The following is a 21,145-nucleotide window of genomic DNA, read 5'->3' on the forward strand; positions in this document are numbered from 1 at the left end:
CTTAAATAGAACTTTTTCACCAGCATGAAGTTGGTTAAAAGGTTTTACACAGTAACACACTATGGCAAAGTTGAAAGAAATTCCAGAAATGATGAGGAAGAAGGTGATTGAAATACATTAGTCTGGATAGGGTTACAAAGCTATTTCAAAGGCTCTGGAACTCCAAAGAACCACAGTGAGAGCCATTATCTCCAAATGGAAAAACTTGGCACAGTAATGAACGTTCCCAGAAGTGGCCGAAATTCCAAAAGTCCTCCAAGAGCAAAGCAACTACTCACAGCAACTACTTGTGACTGCCAGGAAGTCGCAAAAGAGCCAAGGACAACATCAAAGGACCTACAGGCCTCTCTTGCATCAATAAGTCACTGTTCATGACTCCACTATCAGAAATACACTTCCATGAATGGAAGAGTAGTGAGGTGAAAAGCACTGCTAACCAAGAAGATCATTAAGGCTGATCTGAATTTTGCCAAAACACACCTTGATGATCCTCAAACCTTATGGGAGAATTTCCTGTGGATTAATGAGTCGAAAGTGGAACCTATGGTCATATCATACCTATGGTCAACCAAGGTGGTGGTAGTGTGATGGTGTGGGGGTGCTTTGCTGCTTCAGGGCCTGGGCAACTTGCAATAATTCAGAGAAACATGAATTCTGCTCTCTACCAGAAAATCCTAAAGGAGAATATCTGGTCTTCAGTCCATAAGTTGAAACTCAAGCGCAACTGGATTATGCAGCAAGACAATGATCCAAGACAATTTTTGTAGTGGCCAAGTCAAAGGCCGAGTTCCTGTTCTTCCACAGCAATGCCTGATAGGTTTCCCAGACTGCCACACATTTGACAATCTACCATGACTGCTCCTCAGCACACAGATATAATGGAGTGAACACAAAAACTAGCGTCATACAGTTACATAATCACAAAAGCTCTTAATCTTCTCCGTGTAGATCAGCTACTGACACACGTCACATCATTAACCTGAAAATGTCTAAAAGGGTCATTACAGCAGCATCCAGACGAGTGAGGAAGTGATGGCGGAAACCTAGAAAGTGACAATACAGTCGTTATAGTGGATAAACTGTAATGACCTTTTATTTTTTTTTTGATGCACCCAAGAGTGTCCGATCAATAAAATGTCCTTTATCAAGCAGGACGGTGTGATTTTCTAGTATCTGGTAAAAGTGCATTCTGCATATTGCACTCGGACATGCTGCACAGCCTGGAGAAAGGAGCCACTGCTGTTCATGCTATCAGGTATTAACCATGGCTCTTGAGAATACTGAGCAGTAAGAAATAGATGCTACTTGTGTGGCTTCCCGAACCATAGCCCTTAAAATAAAATGGAAGTCTCATTAGAAATCTCAGACAAAGCAAAAATACAAACCATCCTGGATTTCTAGTTGCAGAAGTGTGCAGGTGCAGTTAGCTTTAGGAGTAGTTTTCACAATGGCCTCCACTTTCAATCTTGCGTGCAGCAGGGCCCAGCTCCACTTTACACACACGCTGCGCGAACTTCAGCGAGCACAGGGTCTCTTCAACATTCCTCTCCAGTGAGGAAATCTGAAAATGATAAAGAAAAGCATAAAGGGTTGGAGAGGTTAACTTGCACTGTGTGCGCGTTAGTCTGGTTTGATGCATCTCCTTGTGAGTGTTCAGATTGAGAAAATAATCCTCTTTATGTTTATATGAGAGCATTCCTTTTTAAACAATTTACTTCCTGTGTGAAATAACTGATTTATTGCTGTAATAACCAAACGTATTACTACAACTAATTACCACTAAGGAGAAAGTAATGTACACAACATAGTTCAAGTTTCAAGAGAATAGATATTTCTTAAATGCCGTTGTTTATCGCCTAAGTATCGTTGAGTATTTTATCCTCCTTACTCTTACTATTGTTATGTACTGCAGTACTGAATACAGACACATGCTTTACCTGCACCACCATGGCTGTTTTGTTGCCCTTGCCCAGTGAGTCCTGCAGCAGATATGTGAGGCGTGAGTTCCTGAAGGGGATGTAAGTGTGGCGGCCCCTCAGGGCCTGGATCACGTCTCCCAGTGCCAGCAATGAGCGATTGATGTTCTGGGCCTCCTTCAGCCGCTCACCCTCTGCACCTGACTTGGACACACGCTCCGAACCAGCCAGGTCCACCAGATTCAGCTTACCTGGAGCAGAGATGCACTGGAGGATTGGGCTCAATAGAAAGAAATCTGTTCATTCTACAGATATTTAACATAGAAAACTTGTGTTTAATCCCAAGCCTTAAGATGTCAAATGTGGCTTTAGTCATTCTGGTCATTTTTAAAAATGGAGCAACTGAAGATAAATCTTTGGTTTTTGTGAAAGTGGTATGCAGGCTCTCTCATAGGACGAGTTGTGCAAGCAGTGCAAGCTTATCTTGTTCACTAATTCAGCTGATATTTTTAGTCTATGACTAGGCTTAGGTTTTCTATGAGAAGAATCACAAGAGGCTCCTTGGACAAATGGCACATTCTCTTCAGTATATAATGTGAGTACAGTTGAATTACTTTCCATCACACTCATTAGAATAAGGCATATACCATACCTTGCATAAGTATTCACGCCTTTTTCCACATTTTGTTGTGATATAATCCGGAATAAGTGGATATAATTGGGATTATATATCATGCATCAATGCAAAATAGCCCATAATGGTGAAGTGTGGGAAATATTCTATATAGTTTGCACACTGATTTAATAATAAACAATTTGAAATTGTGATTGCATAAGTATTCACCAACATTACACCAGGAATTAGTTCTGGTGCCCTACTATCTAGCTACTACTAGCTACTATCTGAAGTCATATAATTAGTTGAATGGAGTTGCCAAGTGATCTCAATATAAATAGACGTGTGATAAAATCTGGCACAACTGGGACTGCTTAAGAGGACGCCATCCACCGAATATCAGTGACTGGGTATGAAGGGAATTAGTCAGAACAAGCAACAATTTATTAGAAATAATTTTGTGAATGTATTGTATTGATATTTCCCCCCTCATCCCACTTCAATATTATGGGACATTCTGTGTACAGTAGATTCATAACATAGTTTACATTTATGGCATTTGGCAGACGGCCTTGTCCAGAGCAACTTACATTTATGTCTCCGTTGTACAACTGGGGAGTTGAGGGTTAAAGCCCTTGCTCCAGGGCCTAGCAGTGGCAGCTTGGCAGTGCTGGGATTTGAACGCACAACCAAGTCCAACATCTTAACTACTGAGCTACCACATAATCCCTATTAGGTTTGAGGTACTAATGATAAAAAATGTGGAAACATTCAAGGGGGATGAATATTTATGTAAAGCACTATATATATTTCGACTGTGACGCTGACCAGTGGTTTTGGTGCCAGTGGCGAGGTCTGTTCCCTGCACTGTGATGGAGAGCAGAGCATGTGAACGAGAGCTGTGCTGGTTCATTTGTGTTCCAAATGTTATCCTGTGTCTCCGCGCTGTTGCCAGAATCTGCAGGAACACACAATTACTAAATTACTAGATAATCCAGAAATATGTTCTTTATGCTTACAAGATTATTGATTGAAACTACAGTACACTGAGAGACTCACTTTTTTGATATGCTGAAAGTTTTTGACTTCTTTGATCCTGAGACCAGGCACATGTAGCTGACCTGTGCCATCGGGATTGATTTTGATGTCCAGCTTCTCTCCATCTTTACTCAGCAGGTCTCTGAGATTTCGAGGAAAAAGACAATATTTCATGTATATGATTTTCACCCCACTTGGTTTGTCAATACATTACTTGCAAGAGGAGATGAACAATTTGCCTCCGTTTCAATTTTCCAATTCTTAGACAGGAAATGATACCTGAGAACCTCATTGTAGATCTCCACTGAACTGACATTGACCATGTAGGTCCACATGTCTTTCCTTTCCTCGATCTCATTGAAAAGGTGCTTCAGGGCTCGCTGGTTGATGCCTGGGTTCTCCACAGGACCCTGGATAGTACGACATCTTATCATTTCTGTGCTCATATGGAGTTTTTTTTATATGTATACATGTAAATCCATGCAGTCAAATGTCATATAGATAGGGGAAAAAAATCGATGTAAATACTAAAGACAAAATTTGTACGGAAAAATTATGCTATTAAGCATCTTAAAGAAGTATTACTGACTAATTAATGGACGTAGAGGTAAGGACAAAAGATTGCATCCATTATGGATTTTTTAAAATGTACCGTTAAATTTTTTTTCAAGAAAATAAACTAAACAACAATCTCTAACATAAAGCAAAATCAACAGAAAACTAAGTGTTGTGTCTTTCTTAGTGTGGTTTGAAGAAAGTAGTGCTTGTCGTCTGGCAGTGCTGTGTCAAAAAAAAAAAAAAATTGGTCTATTAATCAGTCCCTCCAGGATTTTGTGATCACAGAAATGAATGCAAAATCAAGTAAACTCTGCAATATTCGTAATATTTCAGAAATACCGCAGATTTGGGCCAAGATTCAGGCAAAGCCTTTAGATTCATGTGCATCGCACAAGTACGGCTAAAAGGTCTCATTTACCAACAAACATCACTGTGAAAGACCGTACAAAACAATTTCATGCAATTGCAATTTCGTCAATTCAAGTAGTTTTTGGCTAAAAAAAAAAAAAAAAGAAAAGCAAAGCTGAAAAAACTCCGCAAGTTGCATCACAAATTTTGAAAAAAGCTGCAATAAAATCAAGCATTTTTGGCTGCAGCAATCACAAAACAAACCCTAAAACCCTCCACGAAATCCTGTACGGACAAGTTACGGTTTAACATACATAGCTGTTTAATTTTTGTTGTAATTATGAAGAAGCACATCAAATGATTTGTAACAAGTTAAGTTTCATTGTCTTTGTCTATGCAAAATTTTTCGCTTGATCGTATGCATGAATTCCACTGGTTTGGTTCTGAATGGAGCTGTAACTTAATAAAACCACAACAATAAAGCATTTTCAGTCAAACAAAAATAAAAGTGGCCACACATGGATTGCAATGATCAGTTCACGAGAACATGTTCCTAAATCTTTACTGGACTGCTTTTCCTCATCATTTAGGTCACTGTACCTCCATGGTGTAGGTCTTCCCTGAGCCTGTCTGGCCGTAAGCAAAGATGCAGACATGATAGCCATCTATGCAGGAGGTGATCAGGGGCTCGATTTCTTGGAACACCTGAGTATGGACATTGGACAGATAAGGACGTTTCATTGATTATTTGATTATGATCATTTATTATGTTTAGAAAATGTTACCAAGTTATACTTTCCTACTACTTTTTGTTTTTTCATAGTTTAGCTTACCTGCAGCACTCATTATTAGTCTCATTGTGCTATCAAGATTATACACGCTCATGTGGTCATCCTGAAATGAAACGTGATCAGTACTTGTTCCTCTTTTTAATTTATTTTCTTTGTATAGACATTTTAAACAGTAAATAGCGTTGCTAGTTCCTCTGTCTGTATTTTACTTCCTGTTCCTGTATTTATCAAGCTAGCCTGGTTTAGACTTTTGCCTTGGTTGAACTAATTTAAATTCTGGGCAGAACAGTGGAAACAGCACCTCACAGCTCCAGGGTAATCCTGAGCTCAGCTTACTTACTGTCTGTGAAAGTTTCATTTGTTCTCCCTGTGTATGTGTGGGTTTTCTCTCGGTTCTCTAGTTTCCTCTTACCTCCCAAAAACATGTTGTTGGGTGGATTGGCCAGACTAAACTACTCTAAAGCAGCATAAGTGGGAATGTATGTGTGTGTGTGTGTGTGTGTGTGTGTGTGTGTGTGTGTGTGTGTGTGTGTGTCTGCGCGTATGCATGGTATACTGAAATGGACAGAGGTCCCATAAAGAGTGCATCCCTGCCACACACAGTGTTCCCGAATAGAATAAAGAATAAAGCGCTTACTGAATATGAACAAATGAATGAATAAATGTATCTGTTTGCGTTCTATAAAACATTCACAAATGCTTTCACAAATGCTTTATGTAAAAGGATAAATAAAGACCCTTCACACGTGTCCTACTGTCTCTGGGTCCCATGTGTTATAATAGTATTGAATACTATTCTAATACAGAAGGCCTCTAAGCTACTTTATGATCCAAGTATCACCACTACACTTCTTCCTGTGCACACATTTATAAACCAGTGTCAAAAAGATGAAGACACAAAGTGCTTTATATGTGTACAACAACAAGCAAAAGAGGAATCCTGTCTAATCTTTTTTTACCACAATGAACCATTATTTTCAGCTCAAATGGTGACCCACATACACAGGGTGCCCCAAAAGTGTGTGTATATAACTTTAGTTGTGCTGTCTGTTTTATCTATGTACCGATGTTATTATGGAGAGGTGTGAATTGTTTGCCCAGCTCACACTCCCCCCTTTTCCCATCGCCCTGATACTCTACACACAGGAACCCAACAGTGTTAGAGATGTGCGGCGATAAAATAATTCATTTGTTTTTACTGATTAAAATGTCCAGAAAAGGTTAAGAATGCCTTTGACAAAATAAAAGTGTATTGAAATCATTCTCATGGATGGATCAGGAATCTGTCACAAAGTTGCGAAGGACTTTAACAAGAAACATGCCGAGCACATCACACACACAGCACTGCTGCCAAACTTATTAACAAATTCAACAAGACTGGAAGTGTTACCGACCAACCGAGAAGTGGACGTCCACGAACATCCACTGACGAAGACACAACCGACGTGGTGCTAGTATACATAGTGCCATGTATGGAGACTTCTCTGACACCCTGTAGAATGCTTACCTCCTCTTGAGTAGCCTGAGGGTGAAAGACTTTGTCCAATTCAAAGGTCTTTGCTTTGCCCTTACTCAGGACAGTGAGAGCAGATTCATTGTGTGGGTCCGTGGTCACAGCGACGGCCTGGCATTCGTCATGCTGGTCCTCTTTTAGGACTGGTTTCACACGGCACAGGACACGGATGTTGCCTGATGGAAGAGACACATAATCACGTTGCTTTCTTGAATTTGACTAAACAGAAAAAAAACTTTGGTTTAATGTGTATGCATACAGAATAGGAAATATTTATTAGATATTATTAGAAACACAGGCTACCTTTCAGCTCTACCAACTGCTCGTGGTATTTCCTGCGAAGGGCAACCTCTTTCCTGTATTTCTCCAGAAGGTCCTTATTGGCCTCGGACATTTCATTTACTGCTGCTGAAATCTGTGAATGGGTCAGCGCAAAACATCTTGTAGAGAAAAAACACACTGATACTGACTAATTAAGCATTCATAACTGTCAAACATCTGTAGAGACAACATATTCAATTCACACTAACTATAATACACAACAGCTGGATTGGTGTGTGTGTGTGTGTGTGCATTGATGAAGCTGAATCTCTATCTCCAAACTGTTTTACTAATGCACACACACTGTTTATCATTATGAGACCATTCCTAGTCTTTTACACCAGTAACTACTCAACTTTAGCCTATGGGCTAGTGTTAAGAGCTTTATCCTTTCTGAGTATACTGTATAATCTCCTATGTAGTGTATTACAGATAAAAGTTAAATGTAAATGAACATTAATCCAAAAGATGTCCATCTGTTATTTGCAATTGCAATTTCATTGCAATTATGATGGTTTATTTGCAATTTTATTTCATTGGCCATACAATTTCTACTTTTTTGTTTTTCACAGTTTAGTGTTCACCTCTGTCCCTCATTACTAATCTCATTGTGTCTTATCAATTGTTTACTGTATACACCCCTGTGTTTGTCCTTCTCCTTTACAATTCTTACTAAATTAAAAGTTCCACTAGTATGTTACACGTTCAGAATAATATCATAAAGATTTTTTTTTTTACATGCAAAATAAAATCTCTATTAATATTAGCTCCATATTATTGCATGTAGTATTGATTTTCTTCCAATAAAAAATAAAAATCTCATGGCAGCAGGAATCAAGACTCATTTATTGATCTAATTGAATCACATTTGGGGGTTTTATCATACATATAATTTCTTCTTGCCTGATGTTTCGCCTCCTTGATGGCTGATCCATAAAAGTCAGCAAAATTGCGGACCTGACTGCGCAGGCTGGCATAGTCTGTCTTCATAGAGCGCAGGGTGGGAGGGAGAGCATTCAGCCGCTGCTGTAGAGCTGATAATCACACACACATACACAGAGTGAGACTGTAACTCAAGCATAAAATTTAAATCTGCCATTGTTGTCATGAGAGTTAGAAAGGTCATGTTCAAACAGTGTTTTGAGATCATTACAGCTGTGACACCAATACAGTACATTTACATGGATAACAAAATTCCGATATTAATACGATTAAGACAATACTCTGATTAAGAAACTAGCATGTAAACAGTGATTATTGATGACCTTAATCCGATTAAAGTCATACTTGAAGTAAACACAAATCGAATTAAGATGTGGAGTATTCCTGTTTTAGTAGCATTATAGAAGTGTATTACAGACATGTAAACACCTTAAATCCCACTATTAACGTCGTGTGGGAGTTTTCACCGCATTTTGCAACAGGACACGTTCGCACACTGCAGTGCTCAATCATTTGACGACAAACAAGAGAACACGGTTGCGTCCCAAACCGCGTACTTACCTATTATGTAGTAGGGGAAATGCACGTATATATAGTAGGTAAGTACGCGGTTTTGGACACAGCCCACAGCTTCAAGCAGTCGTCTATTTGCATGTACAGTATGACAAATAATTAACTGCACCTGAAGCATTCATGAAATTAAAAATAAAAACACCCAAAACTGTATACGGTACCATAATGAAGATGAACTCTATGTTGATATGTGAAATTCTGGAGAGAACGTCGGACGGCGTGGCGTAGGGACGTAATGACGTGTGCCGTTAATTGATCTACGTTGTATAACATGCAACACGGGAACATGAGTATTCTAAAAGCAACTCATGTAAACACCTTAATCACAATATTGTCTTATTCAGAATAAGGTTAATAATTAGAGTACTGCTGTCCATGTAAACGTAGTCATAGAGTCCGGGTACAGAGAAAGTTAGCATGGAGTACTCTGGTATGGTATAGTGTTAATGCAGACTCACTCATGAATTGATCCTGCAGGCTCTGAAACTGCTCCTGTGAACAGTTTGCAGCAGCTTTCACAGCCTCATCTTTTTTTTCCTCCAGATGCTCGATCTCCTTCATCAGCTCTGCCTGTAGAGTCCCAATCTCTCTCTCATATGCAGCAATCTGGGGGAAAAATCAGACCCCATTACAGTGATTCCATTGCCCTATGCAGGAGCCGTTGTTCTTTGCGTTGATCAAATATGAATAAATCTCATGAGCAAATATGACCAATATGATTTCAACTTCAGATGGATCTTTAATGTCAAACTTTAACCAGATTTTTGATTCAAGTGTTAAAATGACCTTATGCTGAAGATTGCAGCTAACTTCATCAGAGAGCCTGATTTTCTCCTCCAGCTGTTTGCATCGTTCTTTTTGACTGGACAACCTGTGTTTTAGCTGTTCGTTTTTCTGCCTGGTCTCAGTGAGTTGCCTCACAGTTGAAGGCAACTCCACTTCCACCGTCTGAGTGACATACTGTGAGAAAATAAAATTAAAGTGAATCCTACTACCATCAATCTTTATGTGCAATTGAAGATCAATGCACATGTTTGTTTGTGCTCTTCTGTGTAACAGATAGAGATGTTAACTTTCATTTAAGTTTACAGAGCACACCACAATAAAAATATTAGGTGAATTTAGCAAAGAACTGAAGCATAAGTTTAATATAAATATATTTATAAAACAAATATATGGATGCGAATGTAAACAGAAAACATGCAAACATGTATATGTAAGTAAATGAACTATTTACCTACTATAATTATAACTAACACATTTATATATATATATATATATATATATATATGTGTGTGTGTGTGTGTGTGTGTGTGTGTGTGTGTGTGTGTGTGTGTTTGTGTGTGTGCGCGTGTGTACATATATATATATATATATATATATATATATATATATGTATGTATACACAAGTTCCCCTTTGCTCTATCTATCTATCCATCTATCTATCTTATTATACAGTTTTCTATCTTTAACCTCATTATTCGTTAACTGCTGTGAATTAATGAACCTAATAAGGAATGTATAATTATATTTATAACAGTGAGGCATAAATATATAGCCTGAAGCTGTTGGTGAGTATAATATACTTTTGCATGTTCTCAATCAATAGACATCAAAGGATAACTATAGGAAGTGTAGTGTGCTCTTACTTTCACTATAGGCTCCTTGCTGCGTTCCTTGTCCAGCTCGAGCTGAAGCTCTTTCACTCTCTCATCTTGTCTCCGGAGCTCCTCTCCCCTGCACCACTTGTCCTGCTCGCTCTGGCGCTCCAGGTGTGAAAGCTGCTCAACCCGCTGCTGCAGAGTGCTTTCCAGCTGCAGAACGCGGCTGCGCAGGTTCTCATTCTCCTGCACAGCCACAGCAAAATGGATCAACAGTGAAGCCGCTGCTAGCAGATCCTTGAACAGCAAAAGCTGATCTGTGAACTCTTGGTCTCTAAGATTAATTGTTTCCAGCATAGTGAAGCCTGTTTAACCATGTCAATACGATTATTGTATGTTAAATGCACACTTGTGCTAGCACCTTTATTACACCATCATATACAGCGCTGTGAAAAAGTATTTGCTCTCATCCTGATTTTTTATTTTTTTTGCTTTTGTGTATATCTCATACTCAATAGTTTCAAAAATTAAAACAAAATCTAAGATAAAACAAAGGCAACCTGAATAAACACAAAATACAGTTTTTAAATGATAGTAAAGCGTAAATGAAAGCAAAGCAATGGCTCATCCAGGAAGTCACAAAAAGGCCAAGGACAACATCAAAGGAACTACAGGCCTATCCTGCACCAAAAAAGGTCACTGTTCATGACTCCACTAATGACACTGGCATCCATGGAAGAGTGGTGAGGTGAAAACCACTGCTAACCCAGAAGAACATTAAGGCTTGTCTGATTTTGCCAAAACACACCTTGATGATCCTCAAACCTTTAGGGAGAATGTTCTGCGTTTTGATGAATCCAAAATGGAACTGTTTGGAAGACAAGGGTCCCTTATATCTGCCATAAACCAAACACCAAATTCCACAAAAAGAACATCATACCTATGGTCAAGCATGGTGGTGGAAGTGTGATGGTGTGGGGATGCTTTGCTGCTTCAGGGCTTGTGCAACTTGCAATAATTGAGGAAAACATGAATTCTGCTCTCTACCAGAAAATCCTAAAGGAGAATGTCCAGTATTCAGTCCATAAGTTGAAACTCAAGCGCAACTGGATTATGCAGCAAGACAATTATCCAAAGCATAGGCGTAAGACGTAGGAGGGATATTTTAGGCAACAAGTGAACAGTAAGTTCTCAAAGTTGGCACCAGGATGCACTGTGGGAAGAAGGCAAGCCGGCGGAGGCAGTGTGATGCTCTGCGCAATGTTCTGCGGGGAAACCTCGGGTCCTGGCATTCATGTGGATGTTACTTTGATACCTACGTAAACACTGTTGCAGACTAAGTACACCCCTTCATAGCAATGGTATTCCCAAATGGCAGTGGCTCTTTCAGCAGGATAATGCGTCTTGCCACACTGCAAAAATTGTTCAGGAATAGTTGGAGGAACATGAGAAAGAGTTCAAGGTGTTGACTTGGCCTCAGATCTCAATTTGATCGAGTGTCTGAAGTATATGCTGGACAAACAAGTCCGATCCATGGAGGCTCCACCTCACAACTTACAGGACTTAAAGGATCAACTGCTAACGTCTTGGTGACAGATACCACAGCTCACCTTCAGAGGTCTTGTGGAGTCCATGTCTCAATGGGTCAGAGCTGTTTTGGTGAGACAAGGGGGACCTACACAATACTAGGTAGGTGGTTTTAATGTTATGGCTGATCAGAGTAGTTTTATGTGCTACCACATTTACATGATGCTACTTATAGTATATATATATATATATATATATATATATATATATATATATATATATAAAAAGATTCTGCTTCTTTTGTTTACCATGTAGTAACCTTTACTGAGCTATCCTGAACCTTTGTGTTGCACATGTTCACGCCTTCTATTTGCATTATATGCAGTTCATAGCTCTGTATACAAATGCAATATGTTCCTGAAGGTACACTTTGTCTCACTGTGTCTGTATACATAGAAGTGATGTCAATCAAAATGTATTTGATTTGACCAGAAAGATCTATTCTACTATAGAGTGCATTCTTGCTGGTATGCTGTCTCATGTTGGGGTAAAAACTGACAAACTCTATTTGTTACATAAATTGCAGTATGTACTGTAAATGATACACTTGTGTACTGTTAAGAAACCCATTTTTGCAGAACTTCATAATGTAAAGCTAAATGGATGAATACTTACCAATCTCATTCCCTCATTTGAGGCTGATTTCATGCCAAATTGTTTTTGGTGTAATTCATTCATTAATTGATTGGTTGTAAAATGTACATAGTATACATGCCCTTGGTGGGGGGGCAGGGATGGCACAACTGATGTTGTGACGTTTAACATGATGTTATGTGTAAATCTGTGAGGCTAATGACAGCCAGCTGGATAGTGGGGTATGGGGCGAAAAGAGCAGGAGAGACGGAAGAGAAAACAGGCAGCACCGTCATGTCGCAGAATATTAAACATATGTTAAAAAAAACTGCCAAACAGGGTAAAGTTCTTATATTTACTACCTAACCTAACAGTTGAGATAGCTAATGCTAGCTACATGCTAGCGAACAGCCATCAACCCCACAAGAGCAGAAGGTAGCTAATGTTTTCACTCGTGTGTGTCTGTCAGGATAACGCAAAAACTACATGACCGATTTTCACAAAACTAAGTGGAGGGGTGTAGCATGGGTCAAGGAAGAACACCATGAATTCTGACCATTATCCATCCAGTGGAACTAGCTAGCTTCAGTACCCTTCATATATGTGTGATGTGTGTTCCTCTGTGTCGGTGGTACATTCACGTGTGTGCGCGCGTGCAGTATAGGCCAAATAAATAAAGCACCTTTACCCTTTAAAACAAGATTAGTTTGCTGACAAATGATAAGTTAGTGGTCCTACAAATGTAAATTTAAACGGAGTGACTCATTCAGAACTTCAAGTTTCACAACATGAAACAAAAACACTGAAGAAATATGTTAGCTTAACAGGTCTGACATGTGATTTTGTGATTTGTCAAATAATATACAGTGCCAAATAAATATACAAGCTTATTTCAGATAATGAAACAGTTGACTGCATGCCACATTACATCACTGACCAATGCCTATACTGTATATTTACAGATGATTCACAACAGCTCAGGGAAGGTCAAGCGGATATATATATATATATAAGGAGATGGAGATGTTTTAATGATCTAGGATTTTTCAGGCCACGAAATCAGTTGAAGAAATCTAAGAGAGTGTGCATAAGATGTCTGATGGCCAGAAATACTATTTACTCAGGAACTTGTAGTTTAATAATATTAGTATATAATATTAGAACTTTATTTAATAATAAAGTTCCTTAAATGTATTCTGTTGCTAATGTGATCTTTGAACTTGTGAACGGTGTGTGTGTGTGTGTGTGTGTGTGTTTGGACTGAAAAAGATGGTACATGATCTTGGTAAGCAATTTGACAACACTGTAGTAAATATTTTCAGTGCATCAAAAAGCGTGCTCGTTAAGATACCAGCAGACAAGCTAATCCGGCACAGATTAGTGCATAAAAAGTCACCAAAATGAAATATTTGAACCTCATAATTAAATAAAAAATGAGGGGGAAAACCGCAGAAAGGTCCACTTTTTGAAAGAAAAAAAAAAAGGACCCCCCCCCCTTCCACTATGTTGGCTACAGGCCTGATACACAGTACATATTTTCTACATAATAGTTGTACAAGTTGGAAACAGGTTTGAAATTTTGGAAGATGATTACTATACAGATCATTATCTTTTCTGTTTGTTTTATGCTATTGTTATAATACAATCCTAGAAATAGTGTAATAATGCACATGCACATTCAGTTATCAACATTGTACCAAAAATGTATCAACATTGTAGTAAAGCCTAAGCAAACCAATAATTTGATATGGCAAAAAGCCAATGTTCTTGTCATATCGTTTAAACAACAGTCCCTATATCAAATATACTACTACTACTACTACTACTACTACTACTACTAATAATAAGCAGTTCAGATTATTTCACACTGGCAATTATGTAATAATGTAATATATATAACCTTCATATACAGTGTGCTGGGTTTTATAACCCAAAAACTGGCCTAGATACATGCTCATCCATATTTACAGGAAGATGATAAGGACTTTAAAAAAAAGGACCTTAAAAAAAATCCAGTAAGTCTCACCTTAATGAGCAGTGAGCTGGACTGAGACGGGATGATGGACAGCTGCTGCAGGAGACCCTGAGTCACTGACAGGCTCTGTTTCAGACTCTCATTCTCAGCTGACAAGCACAGCACACGCTTTTCTGAGTCTGTTGCTCCCTAAGCCAAAGCACAAAAGCCCCAGCTCAAATCTTGAATAATTTTAGGAATGGATTCTACTTCATAATCGCTGTTATTCTTCAGAGAAGGTGTGACAGAGAAGAGTGCTTACAGATGCAATGCGGAGTTTGGATATCTCTTCTTCTCGCTCCTCAATGCAGCTCTTCAGCTCATCGATCTATGAAGGAGAACGAGAATGAGGTCTGGGACATTTTTCTTAGGCTGGAAAGATGCAAAGACAGTGCGGATGTACAAATGAAAGAAAATACAAATATGTGTGGATAGATGGTATTTTGGACCTCTTGGATAAGCTGAAGTAGATCTGTACCTGCTATTAGAAGGCCTGGAAACTGGGGCATGCAGGGAGGGATGATGGCCTGGAAATGGGATGGATGAAAGATGGGTAAAAATGACATCATGGGGGAAGAGAGCGAGAGAGAGAGTGAGATAGAGAAAGAGAGAGCATTAGTATTACCTGCTGTTGGAAGGCTTGTACTTTGGAGTGGCGGTCCTGCTCTCTCTGCTCAAGTTGTGAGTGGAGGAGACGCAGCTCGCCTCGCAGCAGACTCCTCTCTCCTTGCAGGCCGCACAGAGACTGCACCAGCTTATGCAGGCCCGGAGATCCTGCTACACACACACACACACACACACACACACACACACACACACTAATTAATAATAATATTCAATTTCCCTGGCATTGCATTGTACTGTACATACTTTCAGTATTATTATTATCATCAAGTATAATTATCATCATTATGATCATTATCTAATAAATCACATCACCACAATGCGTGACTATGGAGTGATTAGCATCTAAAACATACAAGTTTAAAGTTTAACTAACATGTAGAATATTTCAACATCACGCCATCAGTGAATATAAATTCATCATTGATCTTCAGTAATTGCACTCTCCTGGTCAGGGTGGTGGTAATTCTGCTGGGCGCATTGGCAGGAAAATACACTCTGGATGAGTACCACTGCAGGGTACTCATTCATCCACACACTCATTTACACTTAGGGGCAATTCAGCACAATTTAGGGGCAAATCCTTTCCATGTCTATATATAACAGCAACGTGAGTGCATCTGCCCTCTTATTGTAAGTGCACTTTGAAGACTAAGAGAAGCTGAAACCGCCATGTTTTATTCAAACTATTCAAATGTCACACACAGTTGTCGGTGTTGGTGCCATCTGAGAGATCTAATTCATTTATGTGTAATTTAGTGTCGCAATGCTTCAGTTTGAGCGATACTGTAGATCATCTGGTAGCCCACAGAAAAGCGTGATGTATGTAATCACTTGATGCAACGAAATCACTTGAAGCAGCTAGGTCTAGACATCTTTATCAGTTATTTTTGACATTTGTTCCTCATGCGTCACCTCTTACCAATGTAATCTGATGAGGAAATGAATAACTTGTTCTCTGCTCTGGCTTGGGTTGACTGCTTCTTTGCATTTCAGCAACAACTCTGTCCAGAAACTGACTTAGCAGTTGGACCTTTTCCAGCATGTGCCCTTAAAATCACCCTACCCTATAAAGATCTTTCAGATGAATTCATTTGAGTGCACAGACCAGTCGATAATATAAAACCTGTCATTGAAAGTTTTATACAAGGCGAAGGAGCTGCAAGTCTCATTGGTTAAATATGTAATGAACATCCGACTGATGCCTACTGTTAATATGCCGTGAAATATAGTAGCACATTCCAACCTGCAAATGCAGGCCATGCATCTGATATTCAGGGGAAGTGGGTGGTGTACTGTATGTACATGGTATCTCTTATTTGTACATTCATTTGTAATTCAGAAGCTCAGAAAGACATTACAAGTAGGACGGGCTGTTGACTGAATGTAAAGATGTGATGTATGTGCGGTTTTTATAGCACGCGAGATAAGATTATGTGCACTATGGATTCTATTAAGACCATAAACAGATTGGTAGCCAAATTATGTCATTTTGTTTTTTAATGTGGATTAGTATTTTTGCCCCATCCCTGTAAAATCATTGGGTCAAACCTGCCCACCCCATGGTAAAATGTGGGACTATGTCCCTGATTATACGTATCGATTTTACTTATTGTAAGCTTCTTGGAGTTCCTGAAAAATTCGATCTAAATATAGTATTATGCTGTAGAACGTTCTCATAGTTATCACTGCGATGCAAAGAGTTTCTGATATTAGCTCTCAGGGAATGCTATGCATGCTCTCCATTCAGATCACTGAATACAGGACATTTTGTGGGGAATAGTGCGCAAAGCACAATCCTTTTAAGTTGCTCGCATTTGCTCTTCCAAGGTTCTTCTCTCTCCCCTCCCCCTCTCACCTTCTACTGCCTCAACCAAAACTCCTCCCTGTTTCCATACATCTCGGGGTAGCACTCAGTAGATCTGAACCTTTATTAAAGCTCCACACAAACAACAGCTGTCCATAACTCACTAAGGTAAATGCTAGCATTTTTTATTTAAAAAAGAAAGAAAGAAAGAAAAACTAAAAGAATAGTCGTTACTGCAGACCAGTGTTTTCGAAGTTCAATCAGGCATGTTACTGTAAATGTGAAATTACTCAATTCTGAGATGCTGTAGACTTTAGCAGGCGGGGCCTAACATCCTTAGTGAACGAATATTTATGGTTAAAAGTGTACCATATGCACCGCCTGTTCTGTCTGAATTTTTAAAGAAAAAAAAGAAAAGAAAAGAAAAGGAAAAACAAAGCCTCACAGACGTCCTTACTGTCGTTATCAGGTGAAGGGGTCTGCTGCTGAGCAATGGCCTCCTCCAGGCTGTGAATGACGCTCCTCTTGTCACGGAGGCGCTGCCTGTAGGAGCTGCGCAGGGCTTTCATTTTTCGCCGGTGCTGCACACGATGTCTGCACAGCTGCATGCGGTACTGCTCGGCCTGCTGCTGCAGCTGTTGCAGATGGGAGTACTGCTCCAGGAAGCTGAGTAGATGAGACATCACAGCCACCAAAGGAGACTCGAACACCTGCAGACCGACATATGAGAAATTACAGCTGTGTTACATTCATTACTACTATGCTTTATTTGCCCATAGTTATTGCTATTCCTGCAGATATGGGCTTGAGATACGGCTCTTTACCTTTTCCCCTGTCTCGGTGTGGACGCTGGAAACTCTCTTCTTTTCCGTTTCTTGTTTGAAGGAGAGGAAGGCTGCCAAAGGTGTCTTGGCCGGGACGGTATAACTGTCATCAATGTCGCCATCTTCATCACTGAGAGACAGTTCATCGCTGTCACTGCTGCTGCTGCCTGGGATAAAACCCATCAATATGACCATCAGGTTTATGTGAATATGACGATGAATGATTATTTTTATGATAATCAGAACACTAGAGGTACCAATACTGAAACCTTGAGTATCAGCCAATATCGATATCCATCATATATGCTTTAAACATTTACAAAAAAAATTGAAACACTTAAAAAATAGAGGAAAAAATGCACAGCTAAAAACATGACTTACACAAAGCCACAATGTTCACGTACATTGCAAATATGAGTGTAATATAATATAAGTAATATGAGTGTAATATAATATAAGTGTAAAGAGCAAATATCATTTTAAAATGATCCAAACAACACATACAATCAAGTTTCTTTGTATGTAAACATTTACAGTTCCATTTGTTACAGGATTTGATCAAATTCATTCTTTTTTTTTTTCCTCTGATATATGATCCACCATTTTTTCGCTGGTATTGGCCCTGGGTATCGGCTCAGTGCCATCTCTAATTATAACACTTACTTGAATCACTGATTCTGTCACACTGCCTTTTTCTCAACTTGGGGGTGTGGCTACCTTTCCTCCTGCTCCCTGTTTCCATGGAAACATGTCCAGGCTCCTACAGTGTGAGTGCATACGTGAGAAGAATGTGATGTAAGAGTCAAACTCCATTGGTGTTAACAGTAACATCAGTAATAGCAGTAAATTTACATCTGACCATGTGTCTTCAAGTGCCACTGAGAGGTCATTTTCATGTGTCTTCAAGTGCCACTGAGAGTGTCACATTACATTTTTGGTCCTTCGGCAATACTTTAGCGCAGATGGAGGATGTCTATTTATGAATGTTAAAAGCAGCTAGATCAGGGTATCAGATCTGATCAGCTAAGCACTGGTCTCATTTAATGACAGAGACTAATTGATTAAATGGAATTAGGTCAACTTCCTGCTTGGATGGAATGAAAACCTGCAGTTACAGTAATACCTGGTAGATAGGACTGGCACTACATAAACATTACATTACTAGTGATATTCAGTGACCATAATACACAACACATTTGGAGTAAGTAAGAGTATACTGAGTTTGTGTATATGTGTGTGTGTTCTTTGTTTAGATATACATACCTCTGTGGTCTCTCCACATGCCCCATCAAGTGCAGTGTCCTCTTCCTTCTTAAAAACAGTGTAGAAGATGTAGACCAGCAGAGAGTAGAAGGCATACATCTTCCCCGAGGTACACGTTACCACACTGTCAGCTGTGGAAAACACACTCTGGTTTCTTTAGAACATCCCCCACTCAGCTTGCGCTGCAACATACACACACACGGACAAGCGATACCCGGCTAAACATACTGTATCTGCAGTCTAGAGTAATCATATCCATGTCATATCCCCATCACCTGCAGAAAAAAAAAGAGGAGCAGATTAATCCCATCTGCTGGATCAAAAGACATATATCTCCTCTGTGAAAAAGCTGATGAAGGTTTGAAGCTGAGCTTCTGCTTACTCAGCATACAGAGGACATTTCATTGCTACTCTTTGTCCTTGCAGTGGAATGAATTGTTTAGTTCCCTGAGGACGCCTGCAGTCTTACCCATAGATCAAGCTGCTCCAGCAGCAGCATTCTCCTCTCTCTACATTCTTCTGGCCCCGATTGCAGCTCTACGTGGTGCTAATGAGCCCGAGCTCTTCTACCTCTAGATTTCTTTCTACTCCTCCCCCTCCTTCTCCAACACGGACACTGTGTGCCTCTCTACTTTCCTCCTCCCTCACTGACGCCAGCTGCAGAGAGTGTACTCAGTGCTGTCGTAGTGAGCCCTGCAGTGTCAGGAGGTCTGCGTTAATACAATGGAACGATGTTCAACAAGAACCTGTTAATGGATGACGCATTTCATATGTCCGTTGTTCCATAAGAAAAGACTAAAACACAGTGAGGCATGCTGAATTAGGAAAATAATCAACACTGGAGTGGCGTAATGGGGTCCGACCCAAAGCGAAGTTGATTATATTCCAGTAATAGTGTTTTATTCCGCTTATATCACAGCAAAGTTTCAACAATTACATGTTTTAGTTTATTAAACAATAACATACTTTTAGCTGTTTATAGTTCCATTTAATGTTGTGGAACGTCCATGAGTGGGGACACGGTGGCTTAGTGGTTAGCACATTTGCTTCACACCTCCGGGGTTGGGGGTTCAATTCCTGCCTCCGCCCCTGTGTGTGTGTGTGTGTGTGTGTGTGTGTGGAGTTTGCATGTTCTCCCTGTGCTTTGGGGGTTTCCTCTGGGTACTCTGGTTTCCTCCCATGTGTTGTAGACATGTGTGACTGGCATTTCCAAATTGTCTGTAGTGTGTGATTGTGCCCTGCAATGTCCAGGGTGTCCCCCACCTTGTGCCTCAAGTCACCTAGGATAGGCTCGAGGCTCTCCATGACCCTGTGTAGGATAAGCGGTACATAAAAAGGATGCATGGAACGTCCATGAGACAAATTAGCTCCCATTATCACTATTTTTATGGCAGTTAAAAACCTCATTACCTCACCAGCCTCGTTTTTTTCCCCCCTAATCTCCTGATGTTAAGACACAGCTCAAGTGCAAACACCTCAGTCTTGAAGATCGTCCCTTGGTGGAAAACTTAAAATTACAGCTTTATCTCTGATTGTCACTAAGCACTGACACTGGCGACTCCTTCCATAAATGTTAATTAAACGTGTCCTCACAGAAAACATCACAATATTAACAATAGCTTTATAAAATAACACGTATTATGTGTCATCAAATAGAGAAGTCATTGTAAATGAGTTGTTACTATGGAAACAATAACAAGTACATTCATTTAAACCTGTGATTTTAATTATAGTGGGAACTATTGTCAGGATAATGCTGTTTTAGAAAATGTTTTAGACTCACCTTCTGACCAATCAGAATCAAGCATCCAACAGCACTGTGGTAAGTTCTCTTATTACATTGGTGTCCTTTCTCACAGAAGCATGTCATAGCATCTTTGAGAAGAACCCCTGCACTGAAGGGTAACTTTCTTCTACAACAATGTTTTTGTTCACAACAATTTTCTTTGTTCTTTGTTGCCTTTGTTCACATCATGAAATAAACCGAACACTGAAGGGGAACTTTTCAGTATAATGATGGTCTGTGACTTTAAGCAGATGAGACTGGTGTCAAGCTCTATGTGACGACATTACCCTGTCTCTCATTATTGCTCCAGGTGGTCCTCCTCTGTCTATGTTCTCTGTTTAATCTCTTGGTAATACCTCAGATCAGCAGAACATTTACACAAGACCACCTGATCCTGAACATGTGCCAGCTAAATTTAGAGTTATAAAACTGAATTATACGCTGGATGAT

At 39.6% G+C, this 21,145-nt stretch overlaps 1 protein-coding gene across 1 annotated transcript; it reads right to left on the reverse strand.

Annotated features, from left to right (window-relative positions):
* Positions 1-230: 230 nt before the first annotated feature.
* Positions 231-19,597, reverse strand: si:ch211-257p13.3 (kinesin-like protein KIFC3). The gene is made up of 20 exons (XM_053627355.1): positions 19,138-19,597; positions 18,910-19,040; positions 18,310-18,406; positions 17,647-17,813; positions 17,282-17,532; positions 15,017-15,188; positions 14,654-14,719; positions 14,404-14,541; positions 10,266-10,463; positions 9,403-9,576; positions 9,075-9,222; positions 8,005-8,135; positions 7,084-7,195; positions 6,775-6,956; positions 5,077-5,181; positions 3,850-3,980; positions 3,592-3,712; positions 3,361-3,490; positions 1,938-2,167; positions 231-1,561 (listed from the first exon to the last, which is right to left on the reverse strand). The coding sequence occupies exons 1-20, from the start codon at positions 19,166-19,168 to the stop codon at positions 1,430-1,432; spliced, it is 2,847 nt and encodes a 948-aa protein (XP_053483330.1). The 5' UTR covers positions 19,169-19,597; the 3' UTR covers positions 231-1,429.
* Positions 19,598-21,145: the final 1,548 nt, after the last annotated feature.

This window comes from Ictalurus furcatus, chromosome 1, assembly GCF_023375685.1.
Source record: "Ictalurus furcatus strain D&B chromosome 1, Billie_1.0, whole genome shotgun sequence".
Lineage (NCBI taxonomy): Eukaryota > Metazoa > Chordata > Actinopteri > Siluriformes > Ictaluridae > Ictalurus > Ictalurus furcatus.